General features: G+C 44.2%; 1 protein-coding gene across 1 annotated transcript in view; it reads left to right on the forward strand.

Annotated features, from left to right (window-relative positions):
• The window catches only part of LOC129705932 (mucin-6-like), a 143,243-nt gene that overhangs the window by 59,423 nt on the left and 63,483 nt on the right, over positions 1 to 20,337 (forward strand). Inside the window, exons 12-17 of the mRNA XM_055649861.1 lie at positions 4,558 to 4,630; positions 8,500 to 8,637; positions 11,136 to 11,300; positions 14,430 to 14,524; positions 17,360 to 17,492; positions 19,560 to 19,680. Of these exons, the coding sequence (XP_055505836.1) occupies positions 4,558 to 4,630; positions 8,500 to 8,637; positions 11,136 to 11,300; positions 14,430 to 14,524; positions 17,360 to 17,492; positions 19,560 to 19,680 (725 nt within the window). The remainder of the gene's footprint in view (positions 1 to 4,557; positions 4,631 to 8,499; positions 8,638 to 11,135; positions 11,301 to 14,429; positions 14,525 to 17,359; positions 17,493 to 19,559; positions 19,681 to 20,337) is intronic.

Here is a 20,337-nt window from a genome sequence, read left to right on the forward strand (position 1 = left end):
TATCTGGGAGGCAGCCACCGGTAGCGGTGGAGCTATTTCAATGCTCCCGCTCACTCGACACCGAGCCGCTCCCTGTGCCGCCGGTGTAAAGGGGCACTGGCTGAATGCCAAGGGAGCTGACTCCTACCCCAGTGCTATTGCACTAGCCATCTCCCTTGTCGAGGGATTGATGCAACAGCGGAGTGGAGTGCTTTGCCTCCTCCCATTTAGCGCATCCTTTATGCTCCTTTTTTAAGGGCTAAGGAGGCCAGGGCTGGGCTGGCTTAAACGCTGGGCAGGCGGACGAGAACAGCAGTATGCCAGGGGAGCAGGATCAGGAAGAGCCACTGGGTGTCGTGGGCCACTACATGGCTCCTCCACGCGACCATCTTCCCAACAAAAGCCCTGCAGGAGCAGGCCTTTCCAGAGGCAAATCCGCAGGCAGCTGGGTCTCGTAGACTCACAGACAAGCAGCGAATTCTACAGAAGGTCAAGATGTTACCACCTTTGCTCGCCTTTGGTGCTGACGCCTAAGATGTTCCCATATTTGGGATACTCGACTGAACGATGGTGCATATAGACCTGCCCGCAACCCCGAATATATGGGGCTATGCAAACCGCTGCTGCGGGGAAGAGGGAGCAGGCTATGGGACGAGCAGGACATCACATCCAACACCCAGCTGGCAGCACCCCTCGGCATCCACCAGCAATATCAAACAAGGACTGGTGAAAGCCTGGTGACCGCTGCAGATCCCCCATAGTTCTTTTTAGACGGGGCCCAGAGCGGAGCCGTGGGAAGATGCGCCGCCCCACCGACAGCACCAGCATACCAGCAAACTACGCCTTCATGAAAAACAACAAGCATGGAGGTAGGTAGTCTGGTTCCTCCCAGTTTACATTAAAACAAGGGTGTTCTACTAAACTGCATGGGGAGTGGGCTAAGCATGGGATGCTGTCACAAATAACCAAAATATACTCAACAGCATTAGAGGATAAAAACGAATTCAAATTGGGCATTTTACTGCCAGTTCAGCAATGCGCCCAAAGGGCTGTTTCTCCCTCTAAGAAAAGAGAAGTGAGAAGGCAAGCTGAACTAAACAGGCACATTACTAAACGGATTGGAATTTGTATCGAATATATTCACCAAAACTATAGAAGATGATGAATGTAGCATCATCATTGATCTAATATCACTAAATAAATCTGTTGAGTATATCCACTTTAAGATGGAGGTGGAGTTTTGTCACTGCCAGACATCTGATCTCCCTAGGATACCTATGGGGAGCATTGATATGGGAGATGCTAACTATCTTATACCATACACTAGGATCATTATAGATACCTAAATATATTTACCTGGATCATGGATATCCCGGTTAGGGCAACCATGGGAGCATATAGCATTTCATATGGTCTAAACCTCAGCCCTAAACTATTATAAATGGCCATGAAAATATTAAGAAAACAAGCATAATCATGGCACATATTGGATGATATCCTCATATTAGGGGAAACAAAGGAATTAGCTGTGGAGCAGTTCTAGCTACGAAACAGCTCCCTAAAGCTGAGGTTCATCCCACGCCCAGATAAACCAGAATTGAAGCGTTACTACCTAGGATTATCTGGGCTTCAATAATAATTCCGTCCATATGACTGTTACTTTGCCAAGATACTTGGGTCACTATAATCAAATCATGAATGTACCCACTGAAGCTATATCACAATTAAGGTGGTGGGCAGACATATATTTGGCATAGTTTTCAGCCCTATTATCATCACCAATCCCAACTTGGTTATTTTAAAAACCAATGCCAGTACTTTAGGCTGGGGAGCAACTAAACTCCATATCCAGCACAGGTAACAGATGGACCAAGTCACAAACATCGTTACTACACATACCGGGCATCAACTTCTTGGGATTGGTGATCGCCTATTGGGCTAAAAAGCATATGCATTTCAAATGCAGCACGTACATATGTGGTTACGGATTGATAATACTATGGTGGTGGCTTATATCAACCATATGGGGAGCATAATAATCATTATTGTGCAACAAATTGGTCAAACAAATCTGGCAATGGTGTGTCAAAAGACATTTTAACTATCAGCTGCCTATGTCCTAGGAAGCTAGAACACAGTGGGAGACACCATGTCATGGGGTCAAATTTATGATTACATTGAATAGATGTCATAACCCAAAATATCTGCTAAATTTATTAAGCAGTTTGAAAGCCAGATATCAATTTGGTTGCACAAGACGGAATCACCAGTAACCCATGTATGTGACTTAGGAACCAGATTAGAGGCAGCAGCGATAGATGCCTATACGCTGGAAGGGGGAATTTCTGCTTTGCCTTCCTCCCTTCTGCCTCATCAGTCGGGCACTTCGCAATACAGATGGGATCTGTCTCCGAGATATTGAACGTGCCCGACCGGCCTACAGCCATGGTTCCCAGTTCATCACGACACGGTGGGCGAGTCACCTATGGATTTCCCTAGTGGACCATGGTTGCTGACTCAACCCAGTATCAGGCATAAGCCACCCATGCCAGGGGAACATCAAACTCCTGGGTGCAGGTTTTGAATAGACCTTACCAGGGACTGGGATTATCCAAAGGAACCATTACCACCATGTCGGCATCCCTGCGAACAGTCACTAAAAGCTAACATGGGTAAAATACTGCCACGACGCAGGGACAACGAACTATTCAACCACTGACGTATTGGAGTTCCTGGAACATCTACACCATGACTAAAAGGTGAGTTACAGTGCCGTAAATACAGCATGGAGCGCCTTATCTGCTTATCTAAAACCGCATGTCAGCAGAGCATGGGATCCCATCCACTGAAGGTAAACTTATGAAGGGCAACTATAATATAAGCCCCAAACACCCAGGTATATACCCATGTATGGGATATTGGTGTGATATTGACATACCTCAGAGAATGGCACCAGCCAGATCCCTCAGCTTGCTTAATCTATGTTTTAAAAAAGGCTCATGCTTATGGCTCTCGTACACGCTCAAAGAGTCCGGTCACTCCATAAACTAGACTGGATACATGGTGATTACCCCAGACGCATCAAGTTCATATTTAGGTCTGGTAAAATCTAACTCGCAGGTATATGGATTCGGCACGAACTAGCAGGGTCGAGATCGCCTGTGTTTTCCGTGCTGTAGTCATTATATGGCTATATGGACCAGGAACGCCCGATTCACTGGTGGGATTCCGGGCCTACCCACCAGAGTCCAGGTTGAGTGTGGTGACCCATTTACTACTATATATAGACACAACCCACTATCTTAGAGGGAGAGGAAAGCCTATGGGTCAACCACAGTAACCCAAGACGGGGTACGAGCCAAACCACTCCAAGGTGGCTCAAACAGGTACTGAAAGCTGCCGGAATAGATAATAATACATTTAATCCCATTCCACTAGGGCAGCATTGGTATCAGCGGCTGAACGAATGGACATCCCGGTTGACCACATTTTCAATACAGCAGAATGGTCAAGGGAACCGCGTTCAGAACATTTTTTATTATAAACCGTTGATAAACCTGATTTAATTGCAGGAGAAAATTACAAACTGCAATATTAATTTAAGCTCAGAGGAGCTCTTTTATGTTGTTATTGTTAACAAATACCTTTCTGTTTCTTTTGAAAGCAGATCCACTGGTTGATTACGATAACACTTCCTCCCTCATAAACTTCGGCAGTGAGTGAAATAAAAACTGTTACACGGTTTGAAATCACAGACCTTTGAAGTCTTCACGGAATCACTCACGTGACTCCGAAGTAAAATAGTAAGATTAAACGAGTACTTACCAGTACGAAGTTTGATCTGTATTTTATGAGGAGTTACGGTGAGGGATTAAGTGCCCGCCGCTCCCACCCTCATTATACAGATCGAACTAGTAAACTGATGTCTCGTGATCTTTACTATCTTACTTCAAATATTGTGTCTATTCTGTGATTTCACACCGCTGCTTCGAAGTATGCCGCATGCGCAGTAGAGCTGGGTTCTTCACTTAATCCCTCACCGTAACTCCTCATAAAATACAGATCAAACTTCGTACTGGTAAGTACTCGTTTAATCTTACTATTATATGCAGGCAGATGAGATTAGTTTATCTTGGCATCGTGTTCGGTACAGACATTGCAGACAGGAGCCAGTTCCTGTAGTATAGTCTTTATGTTCTATGTAAAACCTGTTTATAGGTGTCTGCTGTGAGATATCATTTTAAAAAGGGTCATGGGCCTCTACGTAGGAAAGGCCTGCATCTTCTTCAAAGCCTACACGTCTTTCCTGTAATGAGGTGAGCAGAATTGCAAGCATTACTCCAAATGTGGCCTAACCAAAGTTATATAGAGCTGCATCATGACTTCCTATCCCTTGTACTCAATGCCCTAATCAATTAAGTCAAGCATACAATACACCAGAGTGTGAAGCCTATCAAGTTGATGTGGCCTTGTCTATAAAGGAGGCTATGGTAAGGTGAGGTTAAATATGTTTGCCTATAAATATTTCAGGTTTCCATCTAAAAGATGGGCTGCTTCATTATTTGTGTTGTTTCACAGATAAAAATTACCTTCTTGAAGCTGGGCATGGTGTACGTGAATAATCAGATCCAAGGTCTGCCCTTCATAAAAGGTAAAGCTAAACACCAAGCTGGTAATCTTAGAGAGGTATACAAAATCATGAGAGGAATAGATCGGGTTGATGCACCGTCTCTTGTCCAGAGTAGGTGAATCGAGGACCAGAGGACATTAGGTTGAGGGGAAAGGGAATCTGAGGGGTATCTTTTTCACACAAAGGGTGGTGGGTGTATGGAACGAGCTGCCAGAGGAGGTAGTTGAGGCTGGGACTATACCAATGTTTAAGAAACAGTTAGGTAGGTACATGTATAGGACAGGTTTGGAGGGATATGGGCCAAATGCAGGCAGGTTAGACTAGTGTAGTTGGAACATGTTGGCCGGTGTGGGCAAGTTGGGCCAAAGGGCCTGTTTCCATGCTGTATCACTCTATGACCAAGCTGATTTGAAGGGATGGAGAGGGTGCCACAGTAGGCAGAGTCTTGAAGGGGATAGAAAGGCCTTTAATTATTGTCGGATGCTGGATGTTTCAGGATCATTGCACATCCAGAACATGGTGGTTACTGCTGGGCTGAGTTCAGGGGCTCAGTGAGGGAGCCGGGCCCAATATTGACTCTTCATTGCAGTTTCAAAGGCAGTTAGTTTATCAGTTACTAACTTGGCTGTAGTTTCATAGATGCATAAGTGAAGCAGAATTAAACCATCAAGTCTACTCTGCCATTCAATCATGGCTAATCTATATTTCCCTCTTAACCCCATTCTCTTGCCTTCTACCCATAACCCCTGATGCAGGGGTTACTCCTGAGAGGTTGTGGTGTCTGAGGAGGGAGAAACATGAGACAGGTTAAACATCGTAAAATGCCCACTCCTCGATTTGACAGGTGGATGAATCAGCAACTTCCACATGATGTAGAGTCACGGGCACGGTGGGGCAGCGGGTTAATGCCGTGCATTAATATTCTCCATGAATCAATGGGAAAAGGGATTCAATGTTCTCATGAAATACAATGGTGCAACTAATCGAACTGTTAAGGATTATTAAGCACAGGATAAGGTGATAAGTGAAACAGCAGGCGGCTGATTCGTCTACCTGTCAAAACGAGGAGTGGGCATTTTAAGATGTTTAACCTGTTCCACAGCCTTTCCCCCAAGTAGAGGAATCTAAAACTTGAGGGCATAGGTTGAGATCATAAGATCATAAGGTCATAAATGATAGGAGCAGAAATAGGCCATTTGGCCCATCAAATCTACTCTGCCATTCAATCATGGCTGATCTATCTCTCCCTCCTAACCCCATTCTCCTCCCTTTTCGCATTAAACCCCTGACACCCGTACTAATCAAGAAACTATCGATCTCTGTCTTAAAAAATATCCATTGACTTGACCTCCACAGTCTTCTGTGGCAAAGAATTCCACAGATTCACCACCCTCTGACTAAAGAAAATCCTTTAAGGTTTGGAGGAGGAAATTTAAAAGGGCCAAGAGAATGGTAAGTATATGGAATGAGCTGCCAGAGGATGGGGTGGGAGAGATGTGCACAGTTCCGATATTTAAAAGACATGGATAGGAAATGTTTGGTGGGATTTGGGCCAGCAATTGGCAAGTGCAGCCTTGGTTAGGCAATGATCGGTGTGGACGGGTTGTAGCATTCTATGATTCTATAATTGCTCTCTGTTAGCCGCCTGCTGTTTCACATCACAGCTCTGTTAGATGGAGAGATGATCCACTTCATTGCATCCTAAGGCAGCTTATAATATTAACAAGGCATGTCAACTGCAGTTTGTAGGAGCAACAGAGAGCTTGTACCACCTTACAAAGAACTCATCACCTTCGTAGCATGTATATTTATCATTAGCACTGTTCAACTACAGTTAAAATTAGGAGTGCTATTATAATTTTGTAACATTGATTTTTGCGATTATTCAACACGGCTTGTGAGGAGGGATATGCAGAACTTAGAAGGGAGTGGTGCTAATCATGTTATGGTTGAGTGACGGTAGAAGGAATGCTATGATACAAGGGAAGGGCAAACCAACTTCAGGGCCTCGAGCAAGATGCTGCAGCTGAATGAAAATGGAAATATAAGAGGCTGATGAGGCTGAAATTCTGTGTCCAAAGTAAACTGCTGAGGAACTCAATGGGTTAAGCAACATCTGTGGAGGGAAATGGACAATCAACGTTTTGGGCTGGGACCTTTCTTCATACTGATGGTGCAGAGGGGGGGGGGGTCTAATGGATAGAAATTCTCGGAAACACTCATTAGGCCAGGCAGCATCTGCGGAGAGAGAAATAGAGTTGCAATTTCAAGGTGGTAATCTTTCTTCGGAAGTTCTTCTGGAATGTTGTTGACCTGAAGCATTAACTAAGTTTCTTCACAAATGTTGATTAACATGTTGAATGTTTTCAACATCTTTTAACTTCACACCTTACCAGGCACATAGTTACAGTGCATACAGAACAATCACAGATCACACAGAATCAGTTCTACAAACACACCCTGAAGAAGGGTTTCGGCCCGAAACGTTGCCTATTTCCTTCGCTCCATAGATGCTGCTGCACCCGCTGAGTTTCTCCAGCTTTTTTGTGTAACCTACAAACACACCCAATGGCTTTATGTAAGAGCGATTAAACTGGTTCCACTGTCTGACCTCTTCCCCACGGCCTGGTAAATTCATCCCTTTCATTCACATCCACTTATTCATCACACACTTATGTGAGTATGTGTATATATATAAATATTTAAAAATAGTTCAGTGTATATTACATATATATATATACATTGTATCTCTGTTTGCTTTGTTGTCACCTTCTCTGAGCTAACAATGGTCCATTCTACATTTTCCTTGATCTCTACATCTCTTTTGATCTCCCACACTTCCTTATCCCTGTAACTCCCTCGCCCCTGACGTTCAGTCTGAAGAAGAGTTTCAACCCGAAACGTCACACATTCGCTTTATCCAGAGATGCTGTCTGTCCCGCTGAGTTACACTAGTATTTTTTGTAAACCAGCATCTGCTTCCTAAACAATGGTTCCATCTGAGGTGGGCCAGATAATTTCTCATCCAACGTAAGCTAACGATCCTCACTTGACTTCACTAAACTTGGAATGGCCCATATCCTTTCTCAATACCATATTATGTTGTAATTGCTATTTTCCAAATATTCCCTTCACATAGAATCAGTCCTACATCATCGAAACTGGGCCTTCGACACACCATCCACATCAACTCCCACAAATTCTACCACTCACCTACACTGGGGACAATTTACAGCGACTGATTAACTTTCCAACTTACACAAATTGTAATCCAGGCTTGGATCGAGTGGATGTGGAGAGGATGTTCCCATTCGTGGGAGAGTCTAGGACCAGAGGTTATAGCCTCAGAATAAAGGACATTCCTTTCAGAAGGAGATGAGGAGGAATTTCTTCAGTCAGTGGGTGGTGAATCTGTGCAATTCTTTGCCACACAAAGCTGTGGAGGCCAAGTCAATGGATATTCTTAAGGCAGAGATAGATAGATTCTTGATTAGTATGGATGTCAAGGGTTATAGGGAGAAGGTAGGAGAACGGGGTTACGAGGGAGATATAGATCAGCCATGATTGAATCGCGTAGTAGACTTGATGGTCTGAATGGCTTAAATCTACACCTATCACATGACCTCATTACCTTATGAATTTGGTATATGGGAAGAAAAAAGGGAGCAACCAGGCGAGACCTGTGCAGTCAGTCAGAGAGTACATGCAAACTCCACAGATGTAGCACCAGATTTCAGGAGTGAATCCAGGTCACTGGAGTTGTGAGGCAATGATTCTAACAGCTGTGTCAGTCCTGAACCTATAGAAACAATCAAGTTATTGAGGAAAAGGATACCCTTTCGCCTGTTTCATTCATAACATTTAATGATGGCCTGTTTTGTTGCTTTTAGCTGGGTTTAAGGTTGAGAGAAAATCCATCACCTGCGTTCAGATGACCACCAGATTTGGCCTGAAGATGCAAATCTACTTCAGCCCAGTTTTCCAAGTGTACATAATGGTACAAATGAAATTTTTTGACAGCACACATGGTAAGAGGCATTCGTATTAATTTACAGTATCAATGTTTGGGAAGCCAGACCCGCAAGGTAATAAGCGATGAAAGAACACTTCATGTCTTGCTTTCCTTCTTACCTTTCAGTTTATATCCTGATCCCTTGAAAATATTTGCGTTAAGGGATGGTGTAGGGGAAGGTGGGAAGGTTTGAGTTATGGATCAGCAAAAGAATTTCTGGAATTAAACAAGTTTATTTCGAGAGGTATGAAGGATGTAATTACGTAATCAAAATGAACAAGACCCAGGCGCAAACTGAAATTATGCACTATAACCATATAACAATTACAGCACGGAAACAGGCCATCTCGGCCCTACAAGTCCGTGCCGAACAATTATTTTCCCTTAGTCCCACCTGCCTGCACTCATACCATAACCCTCCATTCCCTTCCATCCATATACCTATCCAATTTATTTTAAAATGATACCAACGAACCTGCCTCCACCACTTCCACTGGAAGCTCATTCCACACCGCTACCACTCTCTGAGTAAAGAAGTTCCCCCTCATGTTACCCCTAAACTTCTGTCCCTTACTTCTGAAGTCATGTCCTCTTGTTTGAATCTTCCCTATTCTCAAAGGGAAAACCTTATCCATATCAACTCTGTCTATCCCTACTACAAACCAATTTCTTCAAAAAACGTGACAATGTTGTTCTATGGGCCTCATAACTGATGCCCTCCATCCTGAGATGAGTTATGCAGGGTTTTTTGTTAATTGAATTGAATTGATTGAAAGATACAGCATGAAAACAGGCCCTTCAGCCTGCCTATGTCCATGCTGACCATCGATCCCCCGTTCACAGTAGTTCTATAATATCTCACTTTCACATCCACTCTCTACACTCGAAGCAATTTACAGAGGGCAATTAACCTACAAACTCGGACATCTTTGCAATGTGGAAAGAAACCCACACGGTCACAGGGAGAACATGCAAACTCCACGCAAAGCACCGAGGGCAAGATCGAAGCTGTGTCTCTGGCACTGTGAGGCAGAAGCTCCACCAGCTGTACCACTGTCGATCCACAGTCCTACTTTACACCCTTGAAGAGGTTGCATCTATCTTTCTGTCCTGAGGAGTTGTTTCCAAAGCTTCTGCAGTGATCAAAACTCGGAGGGCATCGAGGGGCCTGCACTCTCGTCTGAAGTTGGAACAAGAATTTTCCTGACCTGCTTGTTCTTGAAAGGGAAAGGCTGTGAATCAAATTAAAGCTCAAAGAATATTTTGGATGCTGAATTCAAAGCAGGAATGCTTGAAGCTCACCAAAGTATCAGTGGAGAGCAGAAGTTATCACTGATTTTTAAGATGAAATAGTGAGCAGTTTGAACATTTTACAATTCAGAGTTTGGAAATGTGTGATCCTCCAATCCTCCATCAGGACAAATGAACAAGCACCTTGTAGTGACAGGTTTTACACCGTCTCAAGGATTTAGTCCTCGTTAGTCACCCTGCACCTGCACGGTTTGTCCTCTATTCCCCAATATCAAAGGAATCTACAGGAAGTTCTGCCCCACGAAGGCAGCTAATATCTTCAAAGTCCCATACCTCACGCTCTTATTTCACTGTTACCATCTGGAAAAAGGCACTTGAGCCTTTGAACTATTACCTCCAGGTTCAAGAACAGCTTTTTCCCTTGCTCCACCATGGACCGTTTAGAATAATTGATAATTTATTGTATATTTATTGTTATTGTTGTTGCATTTAATCTGTATCTGTAATGTTGCAGTACGTGAGAATGTAATTGTGCTGGTTCTGGTGCATATGTCAAAGATGTAGCCCAGTCCATCACACAGATCAGACTTCCCACCATTGACCACACACACTTCATGCTGCCTCAGAAAAGCAGCCAACATAATCAAAAAACCTAGTCATTCCTCTTCTCCTTGCTTCCATAGGGAAGAATATAGAAACGCATGAAAGTGTGCAGCACCAGAATCTGGAACAGGAACAGCTTTATTATTGTTAATAATAATCAATTATTGTTATCAGACTTCTGAATGGTCCTTCGATAAGCTTGTGCACTGTCTAAACACCTCTACTCTATTGTGGACATTGGACTTTGTCTCTGGACTGTTGCGTGACAATGCTGAACACTGTATTCTGTACTCTGTGCATTTTCTCTGCTCTACCTATTGTTCTTGAGTTTGGCTTAATTCTATTTATGTACTATCTGATTTCACTGGATAGTATGCAAAGCAAAGCTTTTAACTGCACCGTGGTACATGTGACTATAATAGTCTAAACCTAAAGCAATGATGTTAGTTTGTGTTGCTGCTGCTTGGAGATGGAGGAGTTTGTCAACTTTCTTTCCAGTCACCACTCTGTGTTGTCTTCCAATGATACCCCTTCTGGCACAGCCTTTGTGGAACCCCATTTCTGGGAGTGTGCTTTGAGGCAATGTCCTCAGTCCATTGCGCCACTCACAGCATTGCCCGCTCTTACTTAATGCTCAATCTGACCCTTACTTTCTATTAGGATTGTGTGGAAATTTTAATGGCGACTCCAAGGACGACTTCAAGAGCAGCATGGAAATCTCGGAAGGGATCGCTGCGTTATTTGTGAACACTTGGCGCCTTGGTAGATGCTACAAAAATGCAATCGACAAGCATCCAGACCCCTGCTCCCTCAGTCAGTTCAAGTGTAAGTGACAAAAACAAAGCCTCCCTTCGTGATGAACTTTGATTTGAGTAGATCGGTGAGTGGGACGAATTTCTTGCGGCAAGGGTTTGTTCGCAGATCAAAATAACACCCTGGCTTTTCATTCTGAGGAAAAGATACAGTTATCAGGACACTTCAGATTCAGGTTACAGATTAGTTTATTGTCATAAAGAATTTCCCTGTTGGCATAAAGATCACAGTGTGCACAGTATTCATACAATATTGATAAATGCGGCAATAAATACAACAATGTGTGCAAAGCAGCAGAATGGTACAAAGACTGTTGTGCAATTCTAGGGCGTGTAAAACAATTATATTATGGAATAACTGAATGAGATTGTTAAGATTTAGAGTTTGTGACAGCATGTCGGGGAAGGGTTGTGAAAGAAGTTTGGTTTAGTTTAGAGATACAGCATGGATATAAGGACACCACGGAGTCCATGCTGACCATCGATCACTTGTTTAACTAGTTCTATATTATCCCACGTTCTCATCCATTCCCTACACACTAGGTACACACCAATTTACGGAGGCCAATTAACTTACAAGTCCGCACATCTTTTGTATGTTGGAGGAAACTGGAGCACCAGGCGTGAACCCACGCTGTCAGAGGAAGAACGTGCAGATTCCACAAAGACAGCACCCAAAGTCAGGATTGAAACCGGGTTTCTGGTGCTGTAAGGTAGCAGCTCTACCAACTGCACCACTGCACTGTCCTACTGTTTGATGCAGGAGTCTGATGGCAATGTGGAAGAAGGTGTTCTGAAGCATGGGCTCCTTGAGTCTTCTCCCAAAAAGTAGAAGAGAGAAAAGGGCAAGACCTGGGTGATAGGCTGGAAGTCAGCTTGGGATCAGCGGCCTGGGACAGTCTGTACTCATTCTTCCTACTTTTCCTTTCACAATGTGAAATTTAATCTTTTGTGAATTTATTATTGGTAAATTGGGATGTCACTTTTGCCTGGAAATGACGGTGATTAAAGTGAAGGCTCAAACATAAACAAACCTTTGAAAATTCCATTGATTTACAATTATGACATTTCACACATTACGCTTTTACAGCCACTAGTTAATGGAATCTACTCAGTTACACCTCATAAAGTTGTAAAGCACAGAACCAAGTCCAAACCCCACCATGTTCATGCCAATCTTTATACCATAACCACACTATTCCCATTTTTCCTCAATTGGTCTCAGCCTTCAATGCCTTGCCAATTCAAATGTTCGGCCAGACATTTCACAATTGTTGTGAGAGTACCTGCCACCACCACCATTTAGTTTAGTTTAGAGATACAGCATGGAAACAGGCCCTTCAGCCCAACGAGTCCGCACTGACCTGCGATACCCGCACATTAACACTATCCTACACACACTGGGGACAATTCTTACATTTACCAAGCCATATTACCTCCATACCTGTGCGTCTTTGGAGTGTGGGAGGAAACCGAAGATCTCGGAGAAAACCCACGCGGTCACGGAGAGAATGTACACACAGCACCCGTAGTCGGGATCGAACCCTGATCTGCGATGCTGTAAGCACTGTAAGGCAGCAAATTTACCGCTGCGCCACCGTGCCACCCGCTTCAAGCAGCGCGTTTCAGTTTCAAACCACACTCTGAGTGAAAAAATCCCCCCCACACAGTACTCAGAGCTACCATTCATCTTACAAATATATCTTTAATTAGATACTCCTAGCAGGGTAGAAGATTTAAACTATCTATCATCATAATTTTATATACCTCCATCGTCACCCCTCAGCCTCCTTCACTGTGGAAAACAAACCTAACCTATTCAACCTCTCCTAATATCTGAAATGCTCCCATCCAGGAAACTTCCTGGTGAATCTCCTCTGCACTCTCTGCAGCACGTATCACAACCTTCCATTGGTGTAGTGACCAGAACTGCACACAGGACTCCATCAGTGACCTGTCCAATGTTGAAACCTGACGTTTCTGCTCATAAATTCTCTCCATAGCTATTGAACGTAGGAATTCCATGTAGCTAACCCCTGCCGCACTGCTCTCATCAATCTGCAAGAAAATTAGCACATTAGTGAGACAAGATCTCCCATGATCAAAGCAATGCTGGTAATCCCTAATTAATCCCTGTTTTTCCAAGTGACTTTAAATCCTGTCCCTTTGATTTTTCTCCAAATCATGATTTGTTACCCTTCAGTCATCTGGTACCTCACCTGTGGCTGAGGATAATGTGGAATTTATCATCTAGACCCAAGCAATCACTTGGGTCACCTCCCACTGAAGTTTGGGATGGACCTCTTTGTGCCCTGTGGACTTCTTCATCTTTACAGTGGCTTGTAAATGTTTTCATACCCCTTGAACCTTTCCACATTTTGTCACGTTACAACCACAAACATACCCGTTGTCGTTGGGGCCTAGCACCGTGGAGCGGCCTCCAACCAGAACGACCTGGGGGCTCCAGTCGCGGAGCGGTGGGACTTGCCATCGCCCACCGGGGGCTTTAACATCGGGCGAAGAATGGAAAACAGGGGAGAGACAATTACTTTGCCTTCTATCACAGTGAGGAGGAGATTCACTGTGACGGATGTTTGTGTAAATTGTGTTAATTGTGTGTCTTGTTAATTGTTTCTTCTTGTTGTATGACTGCAGAAACCAAATTTCATTTGAACTTCATTTGGGGTTCAAATGACAAAAAAAGGTATTGTATTGTGTTGTATTGTAAACCAGGTTCTGCAGTTCCTTCCTACATATTAGGACCTTTGCTTGCAGACCATCTCCACAACTGCCCTGATTCTATCAGAACTATGAACACTATACTCAAATTACTCCCCTTCACACACGTGTCAGGCCTCATTTCCCAAGATTAAACCTGGTACAGGTGTGTCTCTAGTTGTACCTACGTATAACTACACCTACCACTACCTATGTATTGGCTCTAAATACTTTCCTGAGTGTACATTACAAATTGCACCCCATCTAAGGCCGTCGCTCTAAGGCAATTGCAGTCAAAACTGGTAAGTTATTGCAGAACTTGAAGGTCACTGCGCTGGGTGTAATGCTTCCTGGGAATGGGCTGTTCTGCTGCAATAAAGTGACTAATGACACAGAATAGTCACATTGCCACCTCTGTTTCTAGTGGATTACGCACAGCGCCATTGTTTCAAGTTGATGAGGAAAAGCAGCATATTTGGAAGATGCCATGCATTTGTCGACCCGATGGACTATGTTGAGGTAAAAATGAAATAAATATTCCAATGTCATAATGAGCTTTAAATGTCATGAATTTGTGGACAGTGGATGATTGTATTTGTGTTACTTGATGTGGGCCTACAGTGAGACCACATATAGTTGGGAAATAATGATTTATGCAATCATAATGTTTTACAGCTGAGGTTTTACTTGACCGCAGCTGAGTAAATTATTTTCTTCACAAGTTCATAAGTGATAGGAGCAGAATTAGGCCATTCGGCCCATCAAGTCTACTCCGCCATTCAACCAAGGCTGATCTATCTTCCCTTCTCAACCCCATTCTCCTGCCTTCTCCCCATATCCCCTATCCATTGACTTGGCCTCCACAGCGTTCTCTGTAACATTTGACCTATTTCAGAAGCATTCTTCAACTCCCGGAAAGGTGATTAAGTGTTATACGTCAATGGGATTCCTGGCAGTGCATTCAAATGTGTAAGTAATGAAAAGGAGTGCCGACCATATTATTGTGCATTTTATTATGTATTCTTTTCAGTATCTTTCAATTCAGTGGAGGTACCAGATGCTGCAGACATCTTGATGAGGGTAGAATAGTTAACTTAGTTGGCCTGGACTTTAAAAATGCTTGGTGAGGTCCCACATGAAAAACTGGTTTCTAAGGTTAGGTTTCATGAGATCTCAGGGAAGTTGGACATTGGATCCAAATCTGTCTCGGCAGTAGGAGCCAGGGTAACATTAGAAGATTGTTGTTGATACTATGAGCAGTGGTGTACCTCGGGATCAGGGCCGGGACCCTTGATATCCATCACATAGATTTACAATCACTATATGAATGTAGAGGTATTAGCAGTAGGTTTGCAGATGATGTGAAAGTTCTGTGGGACTACCTGCTAAACAGCATGGTCAGCAGGGATGAATTGGTCCAAAGGCCTAGTTTTTATGCTGTATTATTACAATGGACATCAGTAGTGTTGTTGATAATGAGGAGGATAGTCTTTTACCACCCGATGATACTGATCATTGGGTAAGATGAGAAGAACAATGGCAGATGTGTGAGGTGATGCGCTTCAGTCATATAGTTAAAGAGTGAAACCTTTATTAGTGTGGAGACAGGCCCTTCGACCAAACTTTCCAACACCGGCCAAGATGTCACAGCTACACTAGAAACATTGAAACATAGAAAATAGGTGCAGGAGTCGGCCATTCGGCCTTTCAAGCCTGCACCGTCATTCAATATGATCATGGCTGATCATCCAACTCAGTATCCTGTACCTGCCTTCTCTCCATACCCCCTGATACCTTTAGCCACATCTAACTCCCTCTTAAATATAGCCAATGAACTGGCCTCAACTACCTTCTGTGGCAGAGAATTCCAGAGATTCGCCACTCTCTGTGTGAAAAATGTTTTTCTCATCTCGGTAAGTTTCTATAAGATCCCCCCTCAATCTTCTAAATTCTAGCGAGTACAAGCCGAGTCTATCCAGTCTTTCTTCATATGAAAGTTCTGACATCCCAGGAATCAGTCTGGTGAACCTTATCTGTACTCCCTCTATGGCAAAAATGTATTTCCTCAGATTAGGAGACCAAAACTGTACGCAATACTCCAGGTGTGGTCTCACCAAGACCCTGTACAACTGCAGTAGAACCTCCCTGCTCCTATACTCAAATCCTCTTGCTATGAATGCCATCATACCATTCGCTTTCTTCACTGCCTGCTTCACCTGCATGCCTACTTTCAATGACTGGTGTACCATGACACCCAGGTCTTGTTGCATCTCACCTTTTCCTAAACGGCCACCATTCAGATAATAATAGGCCACCATTCAGTTCACTAGTCCCACCTTCCTGTGTTTGGCCCATATCCCTCCAAACCTGTCCTGTCCATGTACCTGCCTAACTGTTTTTTTAAACATTGGGATAATCCCTGCCTCAACAACTCCTCTGCCAACCTTTGGGAAGTTGGATGAGGGTAGGGTAGATATAATGAATGGTAGGGCCCTAGGGAGTCTTGAGGAATAGAGGTCACATGTGGTACAAGTCTGAGCATGCTTGAATGCAGTAGCATGGGTAGATAATGTGGAGAAGACGGGTGAGACAATTACCTTCATTAGCTGGGACATGGAATACGGCAGCATGGAAGTTATGATATAACTTTATAAAAATTGATTAGGCCACTGCTGGAGTACTCCATATAGTTCTGGTTGCTCCATCATGGGAAGAGTGCAATTGCCCTGGAGAGGTTGCAGGGGAGATTCTCCAGGATGGTAACCGGGATGTAGGGATTCAGCTGTGGTAAGAGACTGAAAAGAGCAGGGTTGATATATTTGGTATGTGAAGGCCTGATAGAGGCCACCAAAATTACAAGAGGCACAGATCGGGTGGACAGTGAGAAGCTTTTTAATGTGGCACAGTTTTTAACCAGAGGATAGTTTAAGGTGAGGAGTTTATCACCACTTGAAATGAGAAGGGTTCTATGGTAAATTATTTTTCCCCAGCAGCTGGTTGGAATGTGGAACACACTGTTTGAGAACATGATTGAGGAAAAGACTCTTACATTTAAGAAGCATTTAGTATTGTACCTGAAACACCAACACATAGTACGCTACATAGTACGCTACGGTCCAAGTGGTGGTAAATAGGATTAATATACAGGTAATTGGGGTCAGCATGGGTAAAATGTGGGCAGAAGCACTTGACTATTATGACTCTATGGTACCTGATCTTGTGGGTAATTGAGCTGTGGGAAAGGTTTGTTTTGAGTTATCTTATAATATATGGGATGATGCACAATCAGACGTCTTCCCCAGTTCCTCTGAGAGTAACCGTGCTGGCACCACTCACGCCTTCTTTCCCTTTCAGCGCTGCCGGTACGAGACCTGCAACTACGAGAACATCCAGGGCTACATGTGCTCGGCCCTGCACTCCTACGTGCTGGCCTGCAAGGCTCGGGGCATCCGGCTGGTCAACTGGCAGAACGACGTGACGGACTGCAGTATGTATTGGGCCGAAGATGGGCAGGAGGCTCAGACTGGATGGGCGAGCTGAGAGTTTGTCTATTCCCTGGGGGGGGGGAAGTGCTGTTCCAGGCACAGTGGCTGCGATGCAGCTGACCAAGGGACACTGAGGCCAGATGTCCTGGATTGCAAAGGAGAAGTTGTGTCTTTGACGTTTAATTTTAGTTTATTTTAGAAATACAGCGCGGAAACAGGCTCTATGGCTCACCAAGCCCACACCGACCAGCGATCCCCACACATTAACACTACCCTGCATACACCAGGGACAACTTTTTACATTTACACCAAGCCAATTAACCTGTAAGCATGTACGTCTTTGGATTGTGAGAGTAAACTGAAGATCTGATAGAAATCCCCCGCATGTCACGGGGAGAACATACAAACTCCGTACAGACAAGCACCAGTAGTCAGGATCGAACCTGGGTCTCTGGTGCTGTAAGGCAATAGCTCCACCGCTGCCCTAAGGTGGGATTAGGACACTTAGGGTTTCCGCCTCAGAAGTGCTGCAATGTAATTCAGAAACTGTGGTGACCCTTATGTTCTTGGAGTCCACATTCTCCTCATGTTTGAGACCTTCAATCCAGGCAACATACTAGCAAACTGCTTCTGCACCCACTCCAAAGCTTCCACTTCTCTCCTGCCACAGGGTGTCTGCTCCACACAGTTCTCCAAATGTGGCCAAACCAAAGTCCTCTAAAGCTGCATCATGACTTTCTGACTCCTATACCTAATGCTCCGACCAATGAAGGCACACCTACCGTATGCCTGAAAAGGATAGGAGAAGTAGTTTGATGAAAGATTCCAACCTAAAATGTCACCTATCCTTGTTCTCCAGGGATGCTGTCTGACCCGCTAAGTTACTCCAGCACTTTGTTTAAGAAGGAACTGCAGATGCTGGAAAATCAAAGGTAGACAAAAATGCTGGAGAAATTCAGCGGGTGAGGCAGCATCTATGGAGCGAAGGAAATAGGCGACGTTTCGTGCGGAGACCCTTCTTCAGACTGTTTCTTCTTTTCCCAACCAGCATCTGCAGTTCCTTGTTTTCTATACCATATACCTTCTTTACCATTCTAACTATGTGTTGTCACTGAGGGAGCCATGGACTTCGAACCCAAGATCCCTCTGTACATCAATGCTGTTAAGGATAAACAAAAGGGACTGCAGGTGCTGGAATCTTATATAGAACGCAAAGTGCTGGAGTAACTCGACGGATCAGGCAGCATCTCTAGAGAATGTGGTTAGGTGATGTTTCTGGTAAGGACCCATTTTCAGACTGAAGAAGGATCCAGACCTGAAACATTGCTCATATATGTCCTCCAGAGTTGCTGCCTAACCTGTTGACTTACTCCAGCACTTGTGTTCAATGCTGTTAAGGTTCTTAACATTAACTGTATTATTTCTTCTTACTTTGGACCACTCAAAGTACAACACCTCACATTTGCTTGAATTAAACTTCATCTGTCATTTCTCCGTCCATATCTGTAACGGTGAGACACTGTGGTAAAATATCCTGGATGGAGAAGGGGAAGTTGTGCCTTTGAGGTGGCATTAGGATGCACTGGCTTTCAGCATCAACGGTGCTACGGTGTGAGAAACCCTGGTGATCATTTAGTCATCTGGGTCCACATGCTCCTTGTATTTGAGGCAGAACCAGAGGATGCTCCCAGGGAGTTCATCTCATTACACTGCCCAGCAAATAAATCACATCAGCTGAGGTGAGGGCTGATAACACATCGATCCCACACGTGGATAAGAGCAATTTCTTCTCTTGGAGTTCCCCCATCCAAGGGAGCTTGAGTCACTAAATGCATTCAAGGCAGTTAAGGGTCAAGTAATATCGAGTCATGTTTATGGTCATATACATTAGTACAGTGAGGTGCAGGTGCACTGAGAAGGTGGTGGGTACGGAGAGAGTGGGAATGTGGTGCCGAGGGCAAGATGAGATCGACAGTTATCTTATTGACTGGCAGAGCAGGTCCCTGTTTCATGTATGCTTATCATTCAGCAGTTTTGTGAGGACTGACAACTGTTCTCATTTACCACAGAGACTGATTATTCCAAAACCTTCCTTGGCTATTCCTGCATGAAGCTGAAGCAGTGTCCATGTGTGCTGAATGGGAAAATTCATCCGTCTGGAGAGAAAGTGGATGCTCTGTGCAAATCCTGGTAATATGAGCACACAACCTTTCAAATCATGGCTGGGGAGTGGATCCTGAAAGAATTGATATGTTATTGCCACATGTGACATGTCACAGTGAGATTTGTTACTTTGCAAAGAGTCGCCACATAGAGGCTGCCGACAAAGTTACAAAGTATTGAGTTTGACCCCCTTTGTTCTCTCGGCAGTCCCCCCTTTGTCCTCCTGCCTGTGTTTGTTATTGCTCTCCTGCACCAGTTTGCTAACTCATATGATCAGTCTGAAGAAGGGTCCCGACCCGAAATGTCACCCATTCCTTCTCTCCAGAGATGCTGCTTGTCCTGCTGAGTTACTCCAGCATTCCGTGTCCATCTTGTTAACTGATAGGCTTTTCTGTCCGCATGGGGAAGGGACGATAAGGTTGAGAAGCAAAGATGGCAGGGGGCCTTGAGTAAGATAGATGCAGAGGTGATGGGCTTGTGTGAAGATTAATTTGTGGAGAAGTATTTTCGGTGAGAGGGGAAGGAGAACAAGATGTGAGTGGGAGTGAAGAGCGAGCATCAGCCAGAAGTCATTCATTTTCTATGTCAGCAGTCTACAATTGCTACAGTGTGTACCCTCCAAGGCAGTTACTCAGCCAGGCCACTCTGACAACATTTCCCAAACCCACCAGCATTTCCCAAATA

Source organism: Leucoraja erinacea, chromosome 18 (genome assembly GCF_028641065.1).
Source record: "Leucoraja erinacea ecotype New England chromosome 18, Leri_hhj_1, whole genome shotgun sequence".
Taxonomy (NCBI): Eukaryota; Metazoa; Chordata; class Chondrichthyes; order Rajiformes; family Rajidae; genus Leucoraja; species Leucoraja erinaceus.